The sequence below is a fragment of the Sus scrofa genome, chromosome 9, assembly GCF_000003025.6.
Source record: "Sus scrofa isolate TJ Tabasco breed Duroc chromosome 9, Sscrofa11.1, whole genome shotgun sequence".
NCBI lineage: Eukaryota > Metazoa > Chordata > Mammalia > Artiodactyla > Suidae > Sus > Sus scrofa.
The window spans coordinates 56,887,295-56,903,265 of record NC_010451.4 but is presented as its reverse complement, the minus strand read 5'-3'; the positions used below and the strand labels follow the sequence as shown (position 1 = coordinate 56,903,265).

Below are 15,971 nucleotides of genomic sequence, written 5' to 3'. Positions count from 1 at the left end.
CCATGAAGCAAGGTGTCAGAGGTGGAACTGGCTCATAGGTAGGGCCCTGGTCATGCTTGCTGTGTGAATCCGCAGACGCTGTTTAACCAGTAACTAGACTACTGCCTTTTATTACCCTACTCCTGGCCTCATTTTCAGGTACATTGGAGATCATCTTGCCTAACCCAGTCATTTTATTGATAAGGAAACTGAGGCTGAGAGAGAGGGTAGGAACTATCCAAAGTCACAAAGGTAGTGAAGCCAGTAAAGCACCAAAGCGAGACAAGAGCCATAGCTTTCAGGAGTTCCCGTCGTGGCTCAGTGGTTAACGAATCCGACTAGGAACCATGAGTTGCGGGTTCGATCCCTGACCTTGCTCAGTGGGTTAAGGATCCGGCATTGCCGTGAGCTGCAGTGCAGGCTGCAGACTCGGCTCGGATCCCGCGTTGCTGTGGCTCTAGTGTAGGCCAGTGGCTACAGCTCCGATTTGACCCCTAGCCTGGGAACCTCCATATGCCACGGGAGCGGCCCATGAAATGGCAAAAAAAAGACCAAAAAAAAGAGCCATAGCTTTCAACCCTGGCAGGGTTTCACTGATGGGTACATGTCCCCAGGAGGAGGTGGCAGGGGCTTCCCATCCACTCAGGCTTAATCATGTACATTGCCTTCTCTCTGTACAGAACCATCTCATTCCAGCTCACAGAGCCAATGGAAGAGGGAGCACGCTAGTGCCTGCCTCTGCCTCTCCTGTCTTTCATAAAAGTAAACACATCTGCAGGTGCACATACAAAACCTAGTGCTGTGAAGCAGGTGCTTGCCTACCATAAACAGAGGCCACGCCACTCTCGTGGCTGCTTCCCACCCAGGAGCTCAAGTTAGATCTTGGCCAGAGTCCCCAGAAACACAGCTTGGCTCAAGGCCAGCTCAGACAAGAAGGAATGACTTTCTGGAGGACAGAGTGAAGCCCTTGGAGGGATGAAGGAGGAGAAGCCAAGGGTGGGGTGCAAGGGCAAATCAGATCATCACCATCCAAACCCAACTTCCTAGAGGGACAGAGACGGGGGAGCATCTAAAACTCTAGATGGGGAGAAGCACCAGAGAATATCATAGTTTCTGCTATTTTCAGCACATCAGTGCAAATGATGTATATCCTCCCCAAGGCTAGTGGTTGTCCAGAAAACTAATTTATACAAGGTAAAAAGAACAACGTACATTTTATTTGATGCTATAGAAAGAGTCCTGTGGTCACCTTACTCCTGTTAAGAAGAAACTCACCAGGGCTGAAAGCTGAACACTAAGCAAGCAAAACTCTATGTCCATGTCCACCACAGACCCCCTGCTGGAGGGAACCAAAGTGTGCCTAGTTGCCCAAGCCCAGACTGATGGGCCAGGCACCGGCCACACGCTCGCCAGGGCCTGCTCTCCCACTGGCTCCAGGGACCAGCAGATCTGAAGCCAGAACCTGCCACTGGCAGCTCAGTGTGGTCCTCACGAGAGAAAAGCTACTAGTAAGTGTTCATGCTAATAAACAGCAGAAATAATACGAACCATCCAAAAAGTCCACACAAGAGACCAGTTAACTGCAGAGAGGGACAAAAATAAACCTTGCCAGACTTTTTTTTTTTTTTTTCAAGATTGTTCCTCATTTGGCCAAGGTCGGGTGTGATCTGCCAGGAAGGGAGCAGACGAAACCGAAGACGGGAGTCTTGGGAAGGGCCATGAAAGGCCCTCACATGATGTCTGATGATATGCTTCTGTGGCTGAGGATCAAGGTCAAAGGGCAGAGGTGATGCCACTGGCTGGAGACACAGACCTAAGACTGGGACAAGGGTGGGTGGCTTCATGTGCCACTGCCTCGTGACAGGCACCCCTCTCTCAGAAGCTCAGTGACTCAGTGTGCCCACCATCAGGTGGGATGGATTTCAATTCCATGATGTCATCTCCACCACCATGGCCATGAGAACCAGAACAGATCCCTGGGATGGTGCAAGCAGGAAATGATGGTCTGAGCACCCAGGTGAGGCATGCCTTCCATGGGACTTCAAAAATGTCTTTATTTTCAAAAGGAAAGACAAAGCCAGCATAACTCATGGCCACTCCCTGGTACCATTTCAACTTAGATCCTGGCCAGAATTCCCCAGAAACTCAGCCTGGCTCAAGAGCAGGGGACCTGCCATCGCATTTGTCAACCTGAGAGAGGCTGAGCACAGGACAATGCACAGCACTGAGATACCAGGGGTGCAACTGGAGAAAAGTCCCTTCTTCAAGCTGCTGGTTATAAAGGAACCCTGTCTCCAGGCAGAAGAGGCCCTATTAAAGGGGCTCTCTCCCGCTGAATCAGCACCCACAAAAAAACTCAAGCAGCTGTGGGCACAGTACAGCCAATATGCAGGTTCCCGAGGGCAAGAACTTCACGCATCCTACGGCCACTGCAGTTCTGGCCCAGCGCAACGACCAGCACAGAGAGGACACTCAATTTGCTCATCACAGGATGACCGAAGCGACAAAGGAGAAAAGAAACCCATATTTGAATTCACCCCCTCAGCCCGGGGAAACTGATATCAAAAAAAGCCAGAATCTCAAGAAACAGGAAGTGTAAACCCTCGATGGTACTACCTCAGCATTTCCCCGACTTGTCTGGCCATGAAAAAATAATAATTAAAAATAATTAAAAAATAATAAAAAATATTTAAAATATTAAAATAATAAAAATAATTAAAAATAATTTAAAAAAGAAAAGAAGCACAAAAAAGCAAAAAAAAAAAACCCAAAAAACAAAAACACAGTGCTTGCTCGAATAGTGATTCCCAAGCCTCTCTCCCTCTCTCTGAATATTCTGATGCAGATGCAGCAGGTCAAGGGCAGGGCCCTGGGGTTTGGAAGTTTAACCTGTGTCCCATTCTTAGGAACTGGGTGGAGAGTATGCTGCCACCTACCATTTCTAGGAGGCTGCTGGCCCCACTCACTCACCTCCCATCACAGTGAGAGGAGCCTCCAGGCCATGTCAGTTTCAGTCAGCCTATTTTAAGCAACCACCTGGGATGCAAGGTACCTGTGCAAGGGGTTGGACTGGGCTTCCCCACCCAGGACTCTCCCATGATAGGTTATAAGCACCACCCAGAAGTCCCTGAAGCTGCCAGCAGATTTCTGTGGACACATACTGCCGGTTGAGACTGGTTAGCAGGTGGCTTTTGTGTTTGTTGCCTGACCCTCTCACTCTTTCCCTTCGACCTTATTCTGTCCTCAGCTGCCCCACCAGGAAGAAGGAGCTGCCGGGAAATGGGTGAGGCTGCAGGGCCCTGAGAGGATCCAAAAATTACCTGCAGATCTGTGACCCCCAGGCATTGAGAGAAACAGAAAGCTGACCCAGAGCCAACAGCTCCTGTTGAAGGAAATAAATCAAAACTGCACACCTGCTCAGAGCAAGATGGAAAGTCTCAGGGGCCTGACTCGGCTGATGTGGGCCCTGTCAGCACAGGACCCAAGGGATCGCTGCTGGCCTGCCCAGCCAGAGTCTGCAGGTTTCAGGCCTGTGCCCCCTCCCCACTCCTGGCCCTGCCCACACCACTGCGGCACTGGAACCACACACACCTGCAACCAGACTCCACAGACACAAGCCTCCATCTTTTATGAGGGGTCAGGGTGGGTGAATTTCCACCCCTTCAACACTGGATTGAGGGGCACTAACCCTGCCCCCAGAAAACCTGTAGGGAAGCATGACGCAGCTCCTGTCACCACCCACCAAGTCCCACCTGCCCCTGAAGACACAGCCCAGGGCTGAGCCCCTCCAGGAAACCCCTGGGACCACCTCAGTCCGGAGTCCTTCTCCCTGGAACCTCAATCCCCTTAGACCCACTCCATCAATGATACCCACTGGCCATAGTGGTCAGGGAATCCTAGGAGGTCAGGCTCCCCCAGTTTCTTCCTGGCACTGCTTCCCTCCCCCACCCCTTTTACCCTTGACCTTGCCCAGGTGAGCCCCTGACTGACTGACTGACTGACCAATTGAAAGACTTTTCCGGGAGTTCCCGTCGTGGCGCAGTGGTTAACAAATCCGACTAGGAACCATGAGGTTGCGGGTTCAATCCCTGCCCTTGCTCAGTGGGTTGACGATCCGGCGTTGCCGTGAGCTGTGGTGTAGGTCGCAGATGCAGTTCGGATCCCGCGTTGCTGTGGCTCTGGCGTAGGCCGGTGGCTACAGCTCCAATTCGACCCCTAGCCTGGGAACCTCCATATGCCAAGGGAGTGGCTCCGGAGAAGGCAAAAAGACAAAAAAAAAAAAGAAAGAAAGAAAGACTTTTCCCTTCATAGCCAGATTTAGGATGCCTACCCCAAGGAAGGTGCTAGAGCCCAGGGAACTCTCCTGACCTGTGTCCAACCCTAGAAGGGTTGAGAATGCTCAGTCCACACCCCAGGATTCTGCTGACAGCCCCTCAATCTCTCTAGTGTCAGCCACCCCGCCACCTGCAATATCCTCGGCATCTGCGTCTGAGTTCATCCTCGCCCAGTCTCTTCCTGTCCCGTTCCTCAGTTAAATGCTCCCCCAGGACACAAACTCTTGTCATTCCAACCAGAAAATTCCATCTCAAATGGGCTCCAAGATTGCATAAGAGAGAAGCCTGCCCCCCAACCCAGCCAGTATCTTTGATCCCACAAACTCTGTACGCACCGCATCCTTTTCAGCCAGAGAGCCCCTTCCTGGCTCAGCCACACCCACCTTTCTCCGGCCCTAGTCACCTGACCAGGAGCCAAAGTATTTGCCTGCAGGGACACAAACCAGGCAGATTCTCCAGAAATTAAACAAGAAAGAAAGAAAGAAAGGATTCCCATCGTGGCACAGTGGAAACGAATCCCACTAGGAACCATGAGGACACAGGTTCAATCCCTGGCCTCGCTCAGTGGGTTAAGGATCCGGCGTTGCTATGAGCTGTGGTATAGGTCACAGACACGGCTCAGATCTGGCATTGCTGTGGCTGTGGCTGTGGCCAGCAGCTATAGCTCTGATTAGACCCCTAGCCTGGGAACCTCCATGTGCCTCAGGTGTGGCCCTAAAAAGCAAAAAAAGCCAAAAAAAAAAAAAAAAGAAACCACTAAATTAGAAACTAAGAAAAAAGACAGTAAACCAGAAAGAGGTAAAGGCATCACCCTGTAATTTCTTTTCATCCTTTTTCCTGACTTTTCACTGAGCCCACATTCAGATTTCACGGCTAGTGCTTTTTTAGTTATTGACATTTTTGTCGAGATCACCGTAAATTTGAGTGCAGTTGTAAGAAATGAAACCAAGATCCCTGGCACACTTTGCCCAGTCTCCCCGAGTGGTAACATCAAGAAAGACTATAGTTACAACACCACGACACTGATGTAACCCACGGGTCTCATTCAGAGATCATTTTACTTGTATTCATTTGCATGGAGCTGTTAAGTTCCCAATGATTTTATCCCTGGCCTACATTCCTGTGTGGACCAACAGTCATGATTCTGAACGGTTCCCACAAGGATCCCTCCTTGCAGCCCTCCTGTGACCACACCCACTTCCTCCTGCCTGCCCCACTGCCCACCCAGCCGATCCTCCAGTTCGAAAACTGGCATTTCAAAAGTGTCAAATAAATGGATCATCCAGTATAGAATTTATAAGGATTGCTGTCTTTTTCTTCCTCAGCAATATTCCCTGGTGCATCATGCCTCAAGGCTTTGCTCTTTTGTATTGCTGAGTAGTATTCCACAGTACCTGTTAGCCTTTTTTAACCGCTGACTTGGTGGACCCAGAGAACTGCAGAAGTTAGTGGAAATGCACCAAGTGCACTGGCCTCCTGGAATTGACTACATTCAGAAACACCTCTGCACCTCTTCAGCAGCTCCCAGGAAAGTTAACTGGGCTACCTACCAATCTAGCTGTTTGAAAGCCCTGAATATGCAAACAAGAAAGCCCCATCACCAGGGAAGGGCGCCTGGAGGCCCCAACCTGTGCACAGAAGTTAAAGGACGGGAGCCACGAGAAAAATGAGGAGTCCTGTTCTTGGCATCGGATTCTTAGAGCGAAAACAGTTTAGACGTCATCCCCTCTCCATCCTCCCCGGACCACCCTTTCTGGGGGAAAGGGTATTTTCAGCTTGGGCCACCGCGACAAAGTTCTTCCCTCCCCGGAGGGTGATCAGCATCACAGTAGCCTGCACATCAGCATTGCAATAGAACTGGCAGATTCCTTCCGCTCAGGGCAGTTCCTGAAATCTCCAGAGTCCGCTCTTTTCCCAGCTAAAATGCTTGACTCGATCATTCAGTGTTTTCTACACCTCTGGCCATTGGGAAAACGCACAGTAGCTACAGGTGTGGAAAGTAACATAACGTCTTTTCTATCAAGGGAAATCTTGGCTAATCCATTGTGCTCCGGTTTCAGCTGAAACCGCCTCCTGCGACGCCCTCCTCTTTCCGTCTTCTCCCAGCAACAGTTTGTTTCAATTGGCCAACCGGGAAGAATGTGCACCCTGACCTGACCAATGGGAAGGAGACAGGAACGTCACCTGCGTTAGGGATAAATAGGGAGGGTCTTTTCTTCTTTGCATGCCCTTAGAGATAAATAGGAAAGGTCTTTTCTTCTTTGCACGCCCTTTTTGAGCACCCGCGCCCTTCTGCAGAAGTAAAGAGCCGTGTCAAGATCTCCAGTGTTCAACGTGTCTCATTTTCCAACACTGACGATGATCCGAGCCATTCTCCAACACATGGAACCCACAATTCAATAGCATAACCCAAACAGGGCCTGACCGGTCAGGTCCCCACGAGGGCTGTTTGTCAATTTCCTCCCTTATCCTGAGCACTGTTGCCATAAACCTGTCCCATAGCAGAGTCAACCAGCACCCACAAATAGTAAAAATAAAATACTAACGACAAAAAATGACATATCCACTTGATGAAAGTTTATGCAGCCATCAAGAATCATTTTGCAAAGGGTAGGTAATAACGCGGAAAAACTCTAAAATACAATGTTAAATGAGAAAAAGTCAAAGTGTTAGGGTGTTTCCTCCCCCTTCCAAACTCAGTTCAGGTTGTCTCTTCTGATAAGCCTCCAAGGAAAGCCCCTCCCCCACTGTTTTAGTGGAGTGATGTCCTCCAGTTTCCCTGTCACCCCAAGCATACCTGCACCCCAATCTCTGGGTCTCAAAGTCAACCAACTGTTCCTTAAGGATGGAGGAGAGGGGAGAGGGCTGCGTCTTGCTCCACAACACAAGTGTGGTTTAGATATGTAATAAATAGGTGATCAATTCATTCATTACAACCATGTCTTTAGCAACAGGATAGGAATGACATTATAGTTCCATCTGGGGAGAATACATGTACACATATATATTAATATACACATAAGTATTAATTCATGCATAGAAGACTGTGGGAGAATAGAAACCTGACTGTTTATAGGGTTATAAAATCTGGGGAGAGAATTTCAGAGGAATTTCACTGTATATATTTTTACATTGCTTGACTTAAAAAAAAAAAATCCTTTCCTAAGTTTTTAATTGGAAAAAAAAGCAACTTTTTTTTTTTTTTTTAGAGCTGCACCCACAGCATATGGAGGTTCCCAGGCTAGGGGTTGAATCGGAGCTGTAACTGCCAGCCTATGCCACAACCACAGCAATGCCAGATCCAAGCCATGTCTGAGAGCTACATCACAACTCATGGGCAACACCAGATCCTTAACCCACTGAGCGAGGACAGGGATCAAACCGCATCCTCATGGATCCTAGTCGGGTTCCTTAACCACTGAGCCACTATGGGAACTCCAAAAGCAACTTTTTTTAAAGAAAATATGCATAGGCAATATCCAGTTAATAAAATGCCTCTCTAGGAGTTTCCTCGTGGCTCAGTAGGTTATGGATCCAGCGGCTACACTACAGCGGCTCTGTTATAGCTGTGGCGGGAGTTCAGTCCCTGGCTGGGGAACTTCTACATGCTGTAGATGTGGCCAAAAAAAAAAAAAAAAAAAAATTGTCTCTCTTGGGTACTTTCCCCATTTCTAAAATTCCTTCTACTTTTCTAAGCCAAATTTTCTTTAAATATGTATATATCAGCCTTTTTAATAATAATTTTTAAAGATACAACCAAATAAAAATACTGAGGGGGGATTTGTTTGACATTTGAGGTAACCACATTATAGGCTGGCTTTGTGAACTCAAAATTCTGGGTCTGCCTTGTTGCCCTGCTCGCTCCTTAGATCCCAACTGTCGGGGGATGGAGGTTTTAAGTCTTATCTGGGTGGTTCACTTACTTCTAAGGCAGCTGGCTGCCCAGGTCCTTCTGAGTCATGATGAAATCATTTGAGGTATCGGCCTTTCCCTCCTGATAGGGTGTCATCTACGAAGCTGATAAGCGAGGCCCTAAGACCTCATCAGAGTTGTTGCTAAATAAGAAATGACACAAGACCCAGGAAGGAGTCAGGAGCAACCCCGAGGCCACCACCCAGAGTGACCTGGAAGCATGAGGAGATCCTTTGGGCACAGTCAATCAGACACAACTCTGCAGACCTGACTCTCCTCCAGCCCCCAGCCCTCCACTGTGCCCAGTTGATAGGAGGCTGATATGCCTTCCAGAACATATGTGTACAACAACAAACTAGATAACACCTAGGCATGCAGCAAAGATTGGAAAGAGGTATGCGAAATGTAAAGAATCTGATTTGTGTGCCTGGGCAGGTAAATTTTCTTTATTTTAAAATCTATTATGATTTTTAATCACATGTATAATAAACAAAGCTCCATCTGTCAAAGCCTTGTGGAAATCCCATCTCCAGCCAGCCTCCTGGTCTACCAGGTGAGTCACCTCATCAAAAGCGGAAACCTGAGAGTTTAGTATAAGAGATCTTTAGTGGGCTCCTGCTGGAGCCTGGTGCTGAGCACTGTTTAACAATGTGTTCTGGGGTTTTGCTTGGGGTGCGCATGAATTACCCATCATCCTGGGATTGTTCTGAGGTTAGCAGGCTTTGAAGTCACAAAGATCTAGGTTTGAACTCTTGCTCTACACAAACTGCCTTTGGGCCATTATGCAAACTTTTCAAGCCTCAGTATTCTCTTCTGTAAACTAGGTATTTTTTCTTTTCTTTCTCTCTCTCTTTTTTTTTTGTCTTTTTTTTTTTTTTTTTTTTTTTTTGTCTTTTTAGGGCCGCACCCACAGCATATGGAGGTTCCCAAGCTACAGCTGGCAGCCTACACCACAGCCACAGCAACACCAGATCCAACGCCGGATCGTTAACCCACTGAACGAGGCCAGGGATTGAACCTGGGTCCTCGTGGATTCTAGTCAGATTCGTTTCCTCTGAGCCATGATGGGAACTCTGGCGTTTTTTTTCTACTACTGTTGCTGTGAGGATTAAGAGAGCATGAATTGAAAATGCACATCTTGGAGTTCCTGTCGTGGCTCAGTGGTTAACGAATCCGACTAAGAACCATGAGGTTGCAGGTTCGATCCCTGGCCTCGCTCAGTGGGTTAAGGATCCGGCGTTGCCGTGAGCTGTGGTGTGGTTTGCAGACGCGGCTCGGATCCTTCGTTGCTGTGGCTCTGGCGTAGGCCGGCAGCTACAGCTCCGATTCGACCCCTAGCCTGGGAACCTCCATGTGCCGTGGGAGCGGCCCAAGAAATGGCAAAAAAACAAAAAAATAAAAATTAAAAAAAAAAAGAAAATGCACATCTTTAGTGAAGGGTAGTGATGACTGACTGTCTTGTTAAGGGCCACCTTTTCGCCATCATCATCACCAACTACGAGACAAATTCTGACCAGTGAGTCAACTACCACAGGGATCCAAAGCATTCTGCTGCTAAGCAAATTCTGAAAATATGAGATTCCAAGACAGAATTTTTAGTAAGGATCCGCTTCAAGAAAAGTCCTTAGCAAAGACAAAAGTCATGGCATTACTGCCCATGACTTCTGAGCAAACCCCAAACACCTTTCTCACCACTGCCAGCCAGGGTGAGAATTCTCTGAGAATCTCAGAAGTTCCCATTTTCCCATCCTATCCTATCCAACAATTTTTGTAATTTGGCTAAGCGTGAGGCATCTCAGAAAATCCTGAGAAGAGAAATCCAGTTTCTTACCAAATCAAACCATCTCTTACCCTTAGTAATTCAGACCTTCCTGGGCCCACTGGGCTGTCAGCCCTGTCTCATACCACAGCATTTCCAAGGAGAATGCAGCAAAGCCAGACTGCCTGGGTTCAAATCCTGAACCCACTACTGTTTTGCTCTGCGACCTTAGGCAAGTTACTCAGCCTCTCTGGGCTCCACTTTCCTCACCTATGAAAGGGTAATAGTACTTACTCTGAGAGGTGTAAGACATGGCACATGCTCCATAAACTCAGCGATGATCATTAGTATTCCAGACACTCCAATAACCCATGTGCAAGGTCAGAAGCCACAACTTTGGGACCTGTGCTCCTTAGGGCCTTGTCACACCCTCACCCCTCTTCCCAAAACAGACTTTCTCTCTTAGGAGAGACAGGAGTCAACAGCCTGGGCAGAACCACAGGCCAGAGAAGCTGGCACCAGCAAAACTCTAGGACCACAGCCACAGCTGGCAGTGAGAGGCCTGGGTGGGGGAGGCTGTGGCAAAACGGCACCCCCACCAAGGAGCCAGCTTTGGGCAGACCCACTCCTGGACGATTTGCAGGGGTAGCAGGCAAGGGCTTCTTCCCAAGGCACCTGTCAAGCTAGTGCTGTCTTCTCCTACCCTCAGTTTTCTTTCTCCTAAACGAGGGCCACAGATTCCCAGGACCGGGCTGGAGGGAAGGCTGTATGAGGCCTGAGGAAGGCAGGCTTCCTGACCATTCACACACCTTGGCTCCCGCTGCTCACCACCTTCCCAGGCTCTCCGCTCACTCCTGCAGGCACCTTTCAGCACACGGCCTTCCCCTCCAGAGGCCCGCGCATGCTCTGAGAGCCCAGAAAGAGGGAAGTGCTCTAAGTTTTGGTTTGTGTGCTGGGAGGGAGAAAGGCCTGAGCAGTCTGTCCTAGCACCCATTTCCCTTTTTTTTCTTCTTTGCCTGCACCCGAGGCATGTGGAGGTTCCCAGGCTAGGGGTCCAATCGGAGCTACAGCTGCCAGCCTACACCAGAGTCACAGCAACATCAGATCTGAGTTGCGCCTGTGACCTACACCACAGCCACAGCCACGCCAGATCTGAGCCTCATCTGCAACCTACACCACAGCTCACGGCAACGCCAGATCCTTAACCCACTGAGCAAGGCCAAGGATCGAACCTGTGTCCTCATAGATACTAGTCAGATTCGTTTCCACTGAGCCACAACAGGAATTCTCCCATTTTCCTTTCACAGGAGGACCTTCCTCACAGAAGCCACATAAAGGAGGGAAATGAAAACTACAAGGCCCTAGGGAGAGGGTTTCCATTGCCAGAATGCTGTTCCCAACACTCCTGGATGAGATTCCCAGAGCTCAGCAGGCAGGCAGGCAGGCAGGTCTGCCAGGTCACCCCCCCCCCCACCCCAACCTAGGTTCTCAGCCTCTTCCTAAGCATCCTACTGATATGATATCAGCTTACAGTTTGTCTCAAGGCTTTGCCAACTCAAGAAATTCAAACTGTGATTTGTACCCCACACTGCAACTTATAAAGGGCTTTCGTGTAAAGGATGCTTTTTAATTTTTGCAACAAATCTGTGACATACATGTCATCCCCATTTTATAGCCACAGAAACTAAGGTCCAGAGAGATTAGGTAACACTTCTGAGATCATCTGACGGGAAAGTGGCAACACCAGGTCTTGACTCCAGGTTGGAAACCCCTGCCACCACATCAGTGACAGAAGAGACTGAGAGCAAGGAGTTCAATAGCAACAGTGCCCCTGTGGGGCCCAGTGTGACCAAGCCAGGCTCCTGCCGATGCAGAGGACAAACCCAGGGGCAGCAGCTGCACCTCCTGCTTAGAAAACAAGTCAAGGCAGAGGTGCAGTGGGTTAAGAATGTGACTGCAGTGGCTTGGGTTGCTGCAGAGGTACAGGTTCCGCCCCCAGCCCCATGCAGTATGTAAAAGGATCTGGCGTGGCCATAGCTGCAGCTTGAATTCAGTCCCTGGCCCAGGAACTTCCATATGCCATGGGTGTGGCCATAAAACAATTTTTTTAAAAAAAGAACAAAAAGGAGTTCCCGTCGTGGCACAACAGAAATGAATCGAACTAGGAACCATGAGGTTGTGGGTTCGATCCCTGGCCTCACTCCATAGGTTAAGGATCTGGCGTTGCCATGAGCTGTGGTCGCCATGAGCTGTGGTCGCAGGCGCGGCTTGGATCCCGAGTTGCTGTGGCTGTGGCGCAGGCCAGCGGCTACCGTTCCGAATGGACCCCTAGCCTGGGAACCTCCATATGCTGAGGGTAAAGCCCTAAAAGACAAAAAGATGAAAAAAAAAAAAAAAGAAGAAGAAGAAAAACAAGTCAAGGCAGAGTCTACAGACCCTGACTGCAAACACTGCAGGGTAATCCAGGAGTGAGAGTTCTGAGAAAGCATGGGGTGGGGAGCAGGATTCTGAGGACTTCCTGGAGAAACAGAAATGAGCTTTAGGCAGAGCAGGCCACTTCCTTTAGGACACTGACTCACGTCTAATTTTCTCACACATCTCAGCACGGCTCTCAAGAGTGTAAGTTCCTGGGAGTTCCCGTCGTGGTGCAGTGGTTAACGAATCCGACTAGGAACCATGAGGTTGCAGGTTCTATCCCTGGCCTTGCTCAGTGGGTAAAGGATCTGGCATTGCCGTGAGCTGCAGTGTGGGTCGCAGATGCGGCTCAGATCCTGAGTTGCTGTGGCTCTGGCATAGGCCAGTGCTACAGCTCCAATTAGACCCCTAGCCTAGGAACCTCCATATGCCACGTGAGTGGCCCTAGAAAAGGCAAAAAGACAAAAAAAAAAAAAAAAGAGTGTAAGTTCCTTAAGGGAAACAACAACATCTTATTCATCTTTGATAGCCTTTCCCCCAACAGTGTCCGGCCCAGGATGAGGTATAGACATCAGTTCAGTGGAGCTTGGCAGGTGAAAAAGACAGTGATCCACTTAAGGGGAAAAAGGCGGAATCAGAGTGGAAGGAAGAGCCCAGCGGAGTGGAGAATGGATAATCTTCACGGAAGAGAATGAGCAGGACCATGAGGGGACAAAATCAAGGACTTATGGGTAGCCGTGGAAGCTCAGAGGAGCATGTGGGCGGTGAGAGGACTGCAGGAAGAAAGAGCCAGCTCTTGAGAGTCAGCAGGAGAGTCCCAGAAAGGGAAGTCAGGAAGAAGTAAGACTTGAACAGAGGGAATAAAAACAGCCCAGAAATAGCAAACACCAAACAGCAGGCCCTCTGCTGAGGAGGCAGGAGGCTAGAGCCCCAGTAGGCAATTATCAGGGATTCATAAACATGGCAATTAAAGCAAGGAAAATAGAAGATGTCCACCACCAGTGTGCATCTGCCCCCAGCAGGGCTGAGACTCAGCGGGAACAGTCCCAAGCCTCCAGGCTGGCTGCTGAGTCCACACTTCCTCCCGCACTGGCTGGAAAAGTGGAGAAACCCAGAGTACCCAGCCTCAGTTGCTAAGGGTGGTTCAGAGAATGAGGGCATCCCCAGAATCTGGCTTCTGCAAGCTTTCTCAGTCAGAATGGCCTTGGAAAAGACAGTGATTCTCGAGAGACCTCCGTGGAGGCCTGGCTGTTAGTCCTGCCAGAGCACTGCCATGTAGCTTCCCCGCTCTTTACGTTAAGATCTAACTTTTTTTTTTTTTTTTTTTTTTTTTTTTTTTTTTTTTTGAGTTCCCGTCGTGGCGCAGTGGTTAGCGAATCCGACTAGGAACCATGAGGTTGCGGGTTCGGTCCCTGCCCTTGCTCAGTGGGTTAACGATCCGGCGTTGCCGTGAGCTGTGGTGTAGGTCGCAGACGCGGCTCGATCCCGCGTTGCTGTGACTCTGGTGTAGGCTGGCGGCTACAGCTCCGATTCAACCCCTAGCCTGGGAACCTCCATATGCCGTGGGAGCGGCCCAAAGAAATAGCAAAAAGACAAAAAAAAAAAAAAAAGATCTAACATTTTAATTAAAGATCTTTTAAGAAGTCTCTCCTGTTCTTTCTGCCAAGCAAGAGTTTTCTGCTTCAGTGTCTTCCAAAAGGCTCAAGACACAGCTTCCCACATCCTTTCCCATAAAGTCACCTGCCCAAACGGCTCCATCCCCTCTTGGAGAAGCCCAGACCCAGTCCCGCCCTGGGTGTCCCAAGCTCTATGGCAAGCGAAGCTCTGGCCTCCCAGTTGTCCTCTGCAGAGGTCCTCAGAATGTCTTCAGACCAGCAAGACAAAAACAAGTTCCTGCAGAGGCCAAGGACGCTAGGACTCCGGAGCCCTTTGGCAACTTTCCTTTCCCGACCCAAACCACCTAGTCTGAGGCCACGCCGTTGGTTCCTTCCAGATGTGCACCCACTGCGCGGAGATTATGCAAGGCCCAAGATGAGAACCCTTCCAGGTCAGGGAAAAGCCCGAGGGACAGGGGGACCGGGGCAGAGAGACGCCTGTACCTAGGCGGGCGCGGCGAGGCGGGAATCGAAGGTCCTGCCGGGTTCCCGCCGAGCAGGAAATTCCACCTGTTGACCCGGCGCCGCGACCACAAACCGGCAGAGGAGCGGCTCCCTCGGCCGACAGAAGCGCCGCGCTACTCCCCCGGCCCCCGATTCCCCGGGCCCTGTCCTCGCCCCCCGGCCCCCGCGTGTCCCGCCCAGATGCCCGCGCCGCCAGCGCTCGCCCACCTCCGGCCGCGAACTGTACTTGAGTCCCGCGCCGAGGCCCCCGAAGCCGCCAGCGCCCCTGCGCTCCCGGTCGCTCCTCATGGTCCCGTGGGCGGTGGGGCTCAGGCCATCGCCGCGGGGTCGGGGTCGGGGCGCGGGGCGGGCCTGGTTCCGGTCGCAGGTCCAGCGCGCCGGCCGCCGAGGTTCTTACCCGGCCCTTCCTGTCGCGCGCAGGTAGTTTCAGGGTGTGGCTCCCGGCCAGCCCCGCCCGCCGCGTCGCCGCACCTTCCCCTCCACCCCCTCCACCTCCTCCCCCCAGCCCGCGGGGCTCTCGGCCACCTCCTCCCCTAGGGAACCGGGAAGCTAGGCCACTGCCTGGAGGTGGTGGAGGAGCTGGGTGGGGCGACCTGTCTGGCGGTGGCCCTCTGCCCGCACCGTGCCCCGCTCACATAACAGGCCCCCGGGAGATAGCGTGAAACTGCAGCGAAACTTGGGAGTTCCCGGCCTGGCGCTGTGGAAATGAATCCGACTAGGAACCATGAGGTTTCAGGTTCTATCCCTGGCCTCGCTCAGTGGGTTAAGGATACGGCGTTGCCCTCAGCTGTGGTGTAGGTTGCAGACGCGGCTCGGATCTGGCGTTGCTGTGGCTCTGGCCTGGGATGGCAGCGGCAGCTCGGATTAGACCCCTAGCAGGTGCGGCCCTAAAAAGACAAAACAAACAAACAAAACAGGGAAACTTTTCCCCCACCCCCGCCCTTTTCCTCGCCTAGAAGTGGCCCATCCTCCACCTGGAGTCCAGCCTTGGTTTCCCTCCCTCTCTTCCAGAGTCTTCAGTCTCTCCCCACCTTGCTCCACTTGTCCAGGTCTCAGTTCTGACCTACCCGTGGCCCAGCTTCCACCTCCAGCCACTGGCCCCCTCTCCCTCCTGGCAGGTAGCTGCCTCTCCTTCCTCCTTGTTGCTCCATGAGGGCCTCCCTGTGGCCTGCATCCGGCTCTCCCAGAGTTGCTCAACTCAGTGCCCTCTCAACTGCTCCCAGCCTCCTTCACCTATTTGCAGCATCTGATACTGATTGACCCCAGCCTCAAATGCTCACCTTCCCTGGATTCTGGTCCTCCTTTCTGGCCCCTAAATGTCAGAGTTCCCAAAGCTCTCTCTCTTTTTTTTTTCTCTACACTTTCTTGGCAACTCATCTGATGGCTTCAGGTAGGTTAAGTCCACCTTCCTAGCATTGACATGATGAGGGAGGGCCAATCCTGAATTAACAA

General features: G+C 50.8%; 1 protein-coding gene across 3 annotated transcripts in view; it reads right to left on the bottom strand.

Annotated features, from left to right (window-relative positions):
- ST14 (suppression of tumorigenicity 14) overlaps positions 1–15,020 on the bottom strand; it is a 41,526-nt gene extending 26,506 nt beyond the window's left edge. The window contains exon 1 of one of the 3 annotated variants that reach the window (XM_005667512.3): positions 14,727–15,020. In XM_005667512.3, coding sequence (XP_005667569.1) covers positions 14,727–14,807 — 81 coding nt within the window. In that variant the 5' untranslated portion in view covers positions 14,808–15,020. The other 2 variants (XM_005667513.3, XM_021063161.1) reach the window with 2 other exon arrangements.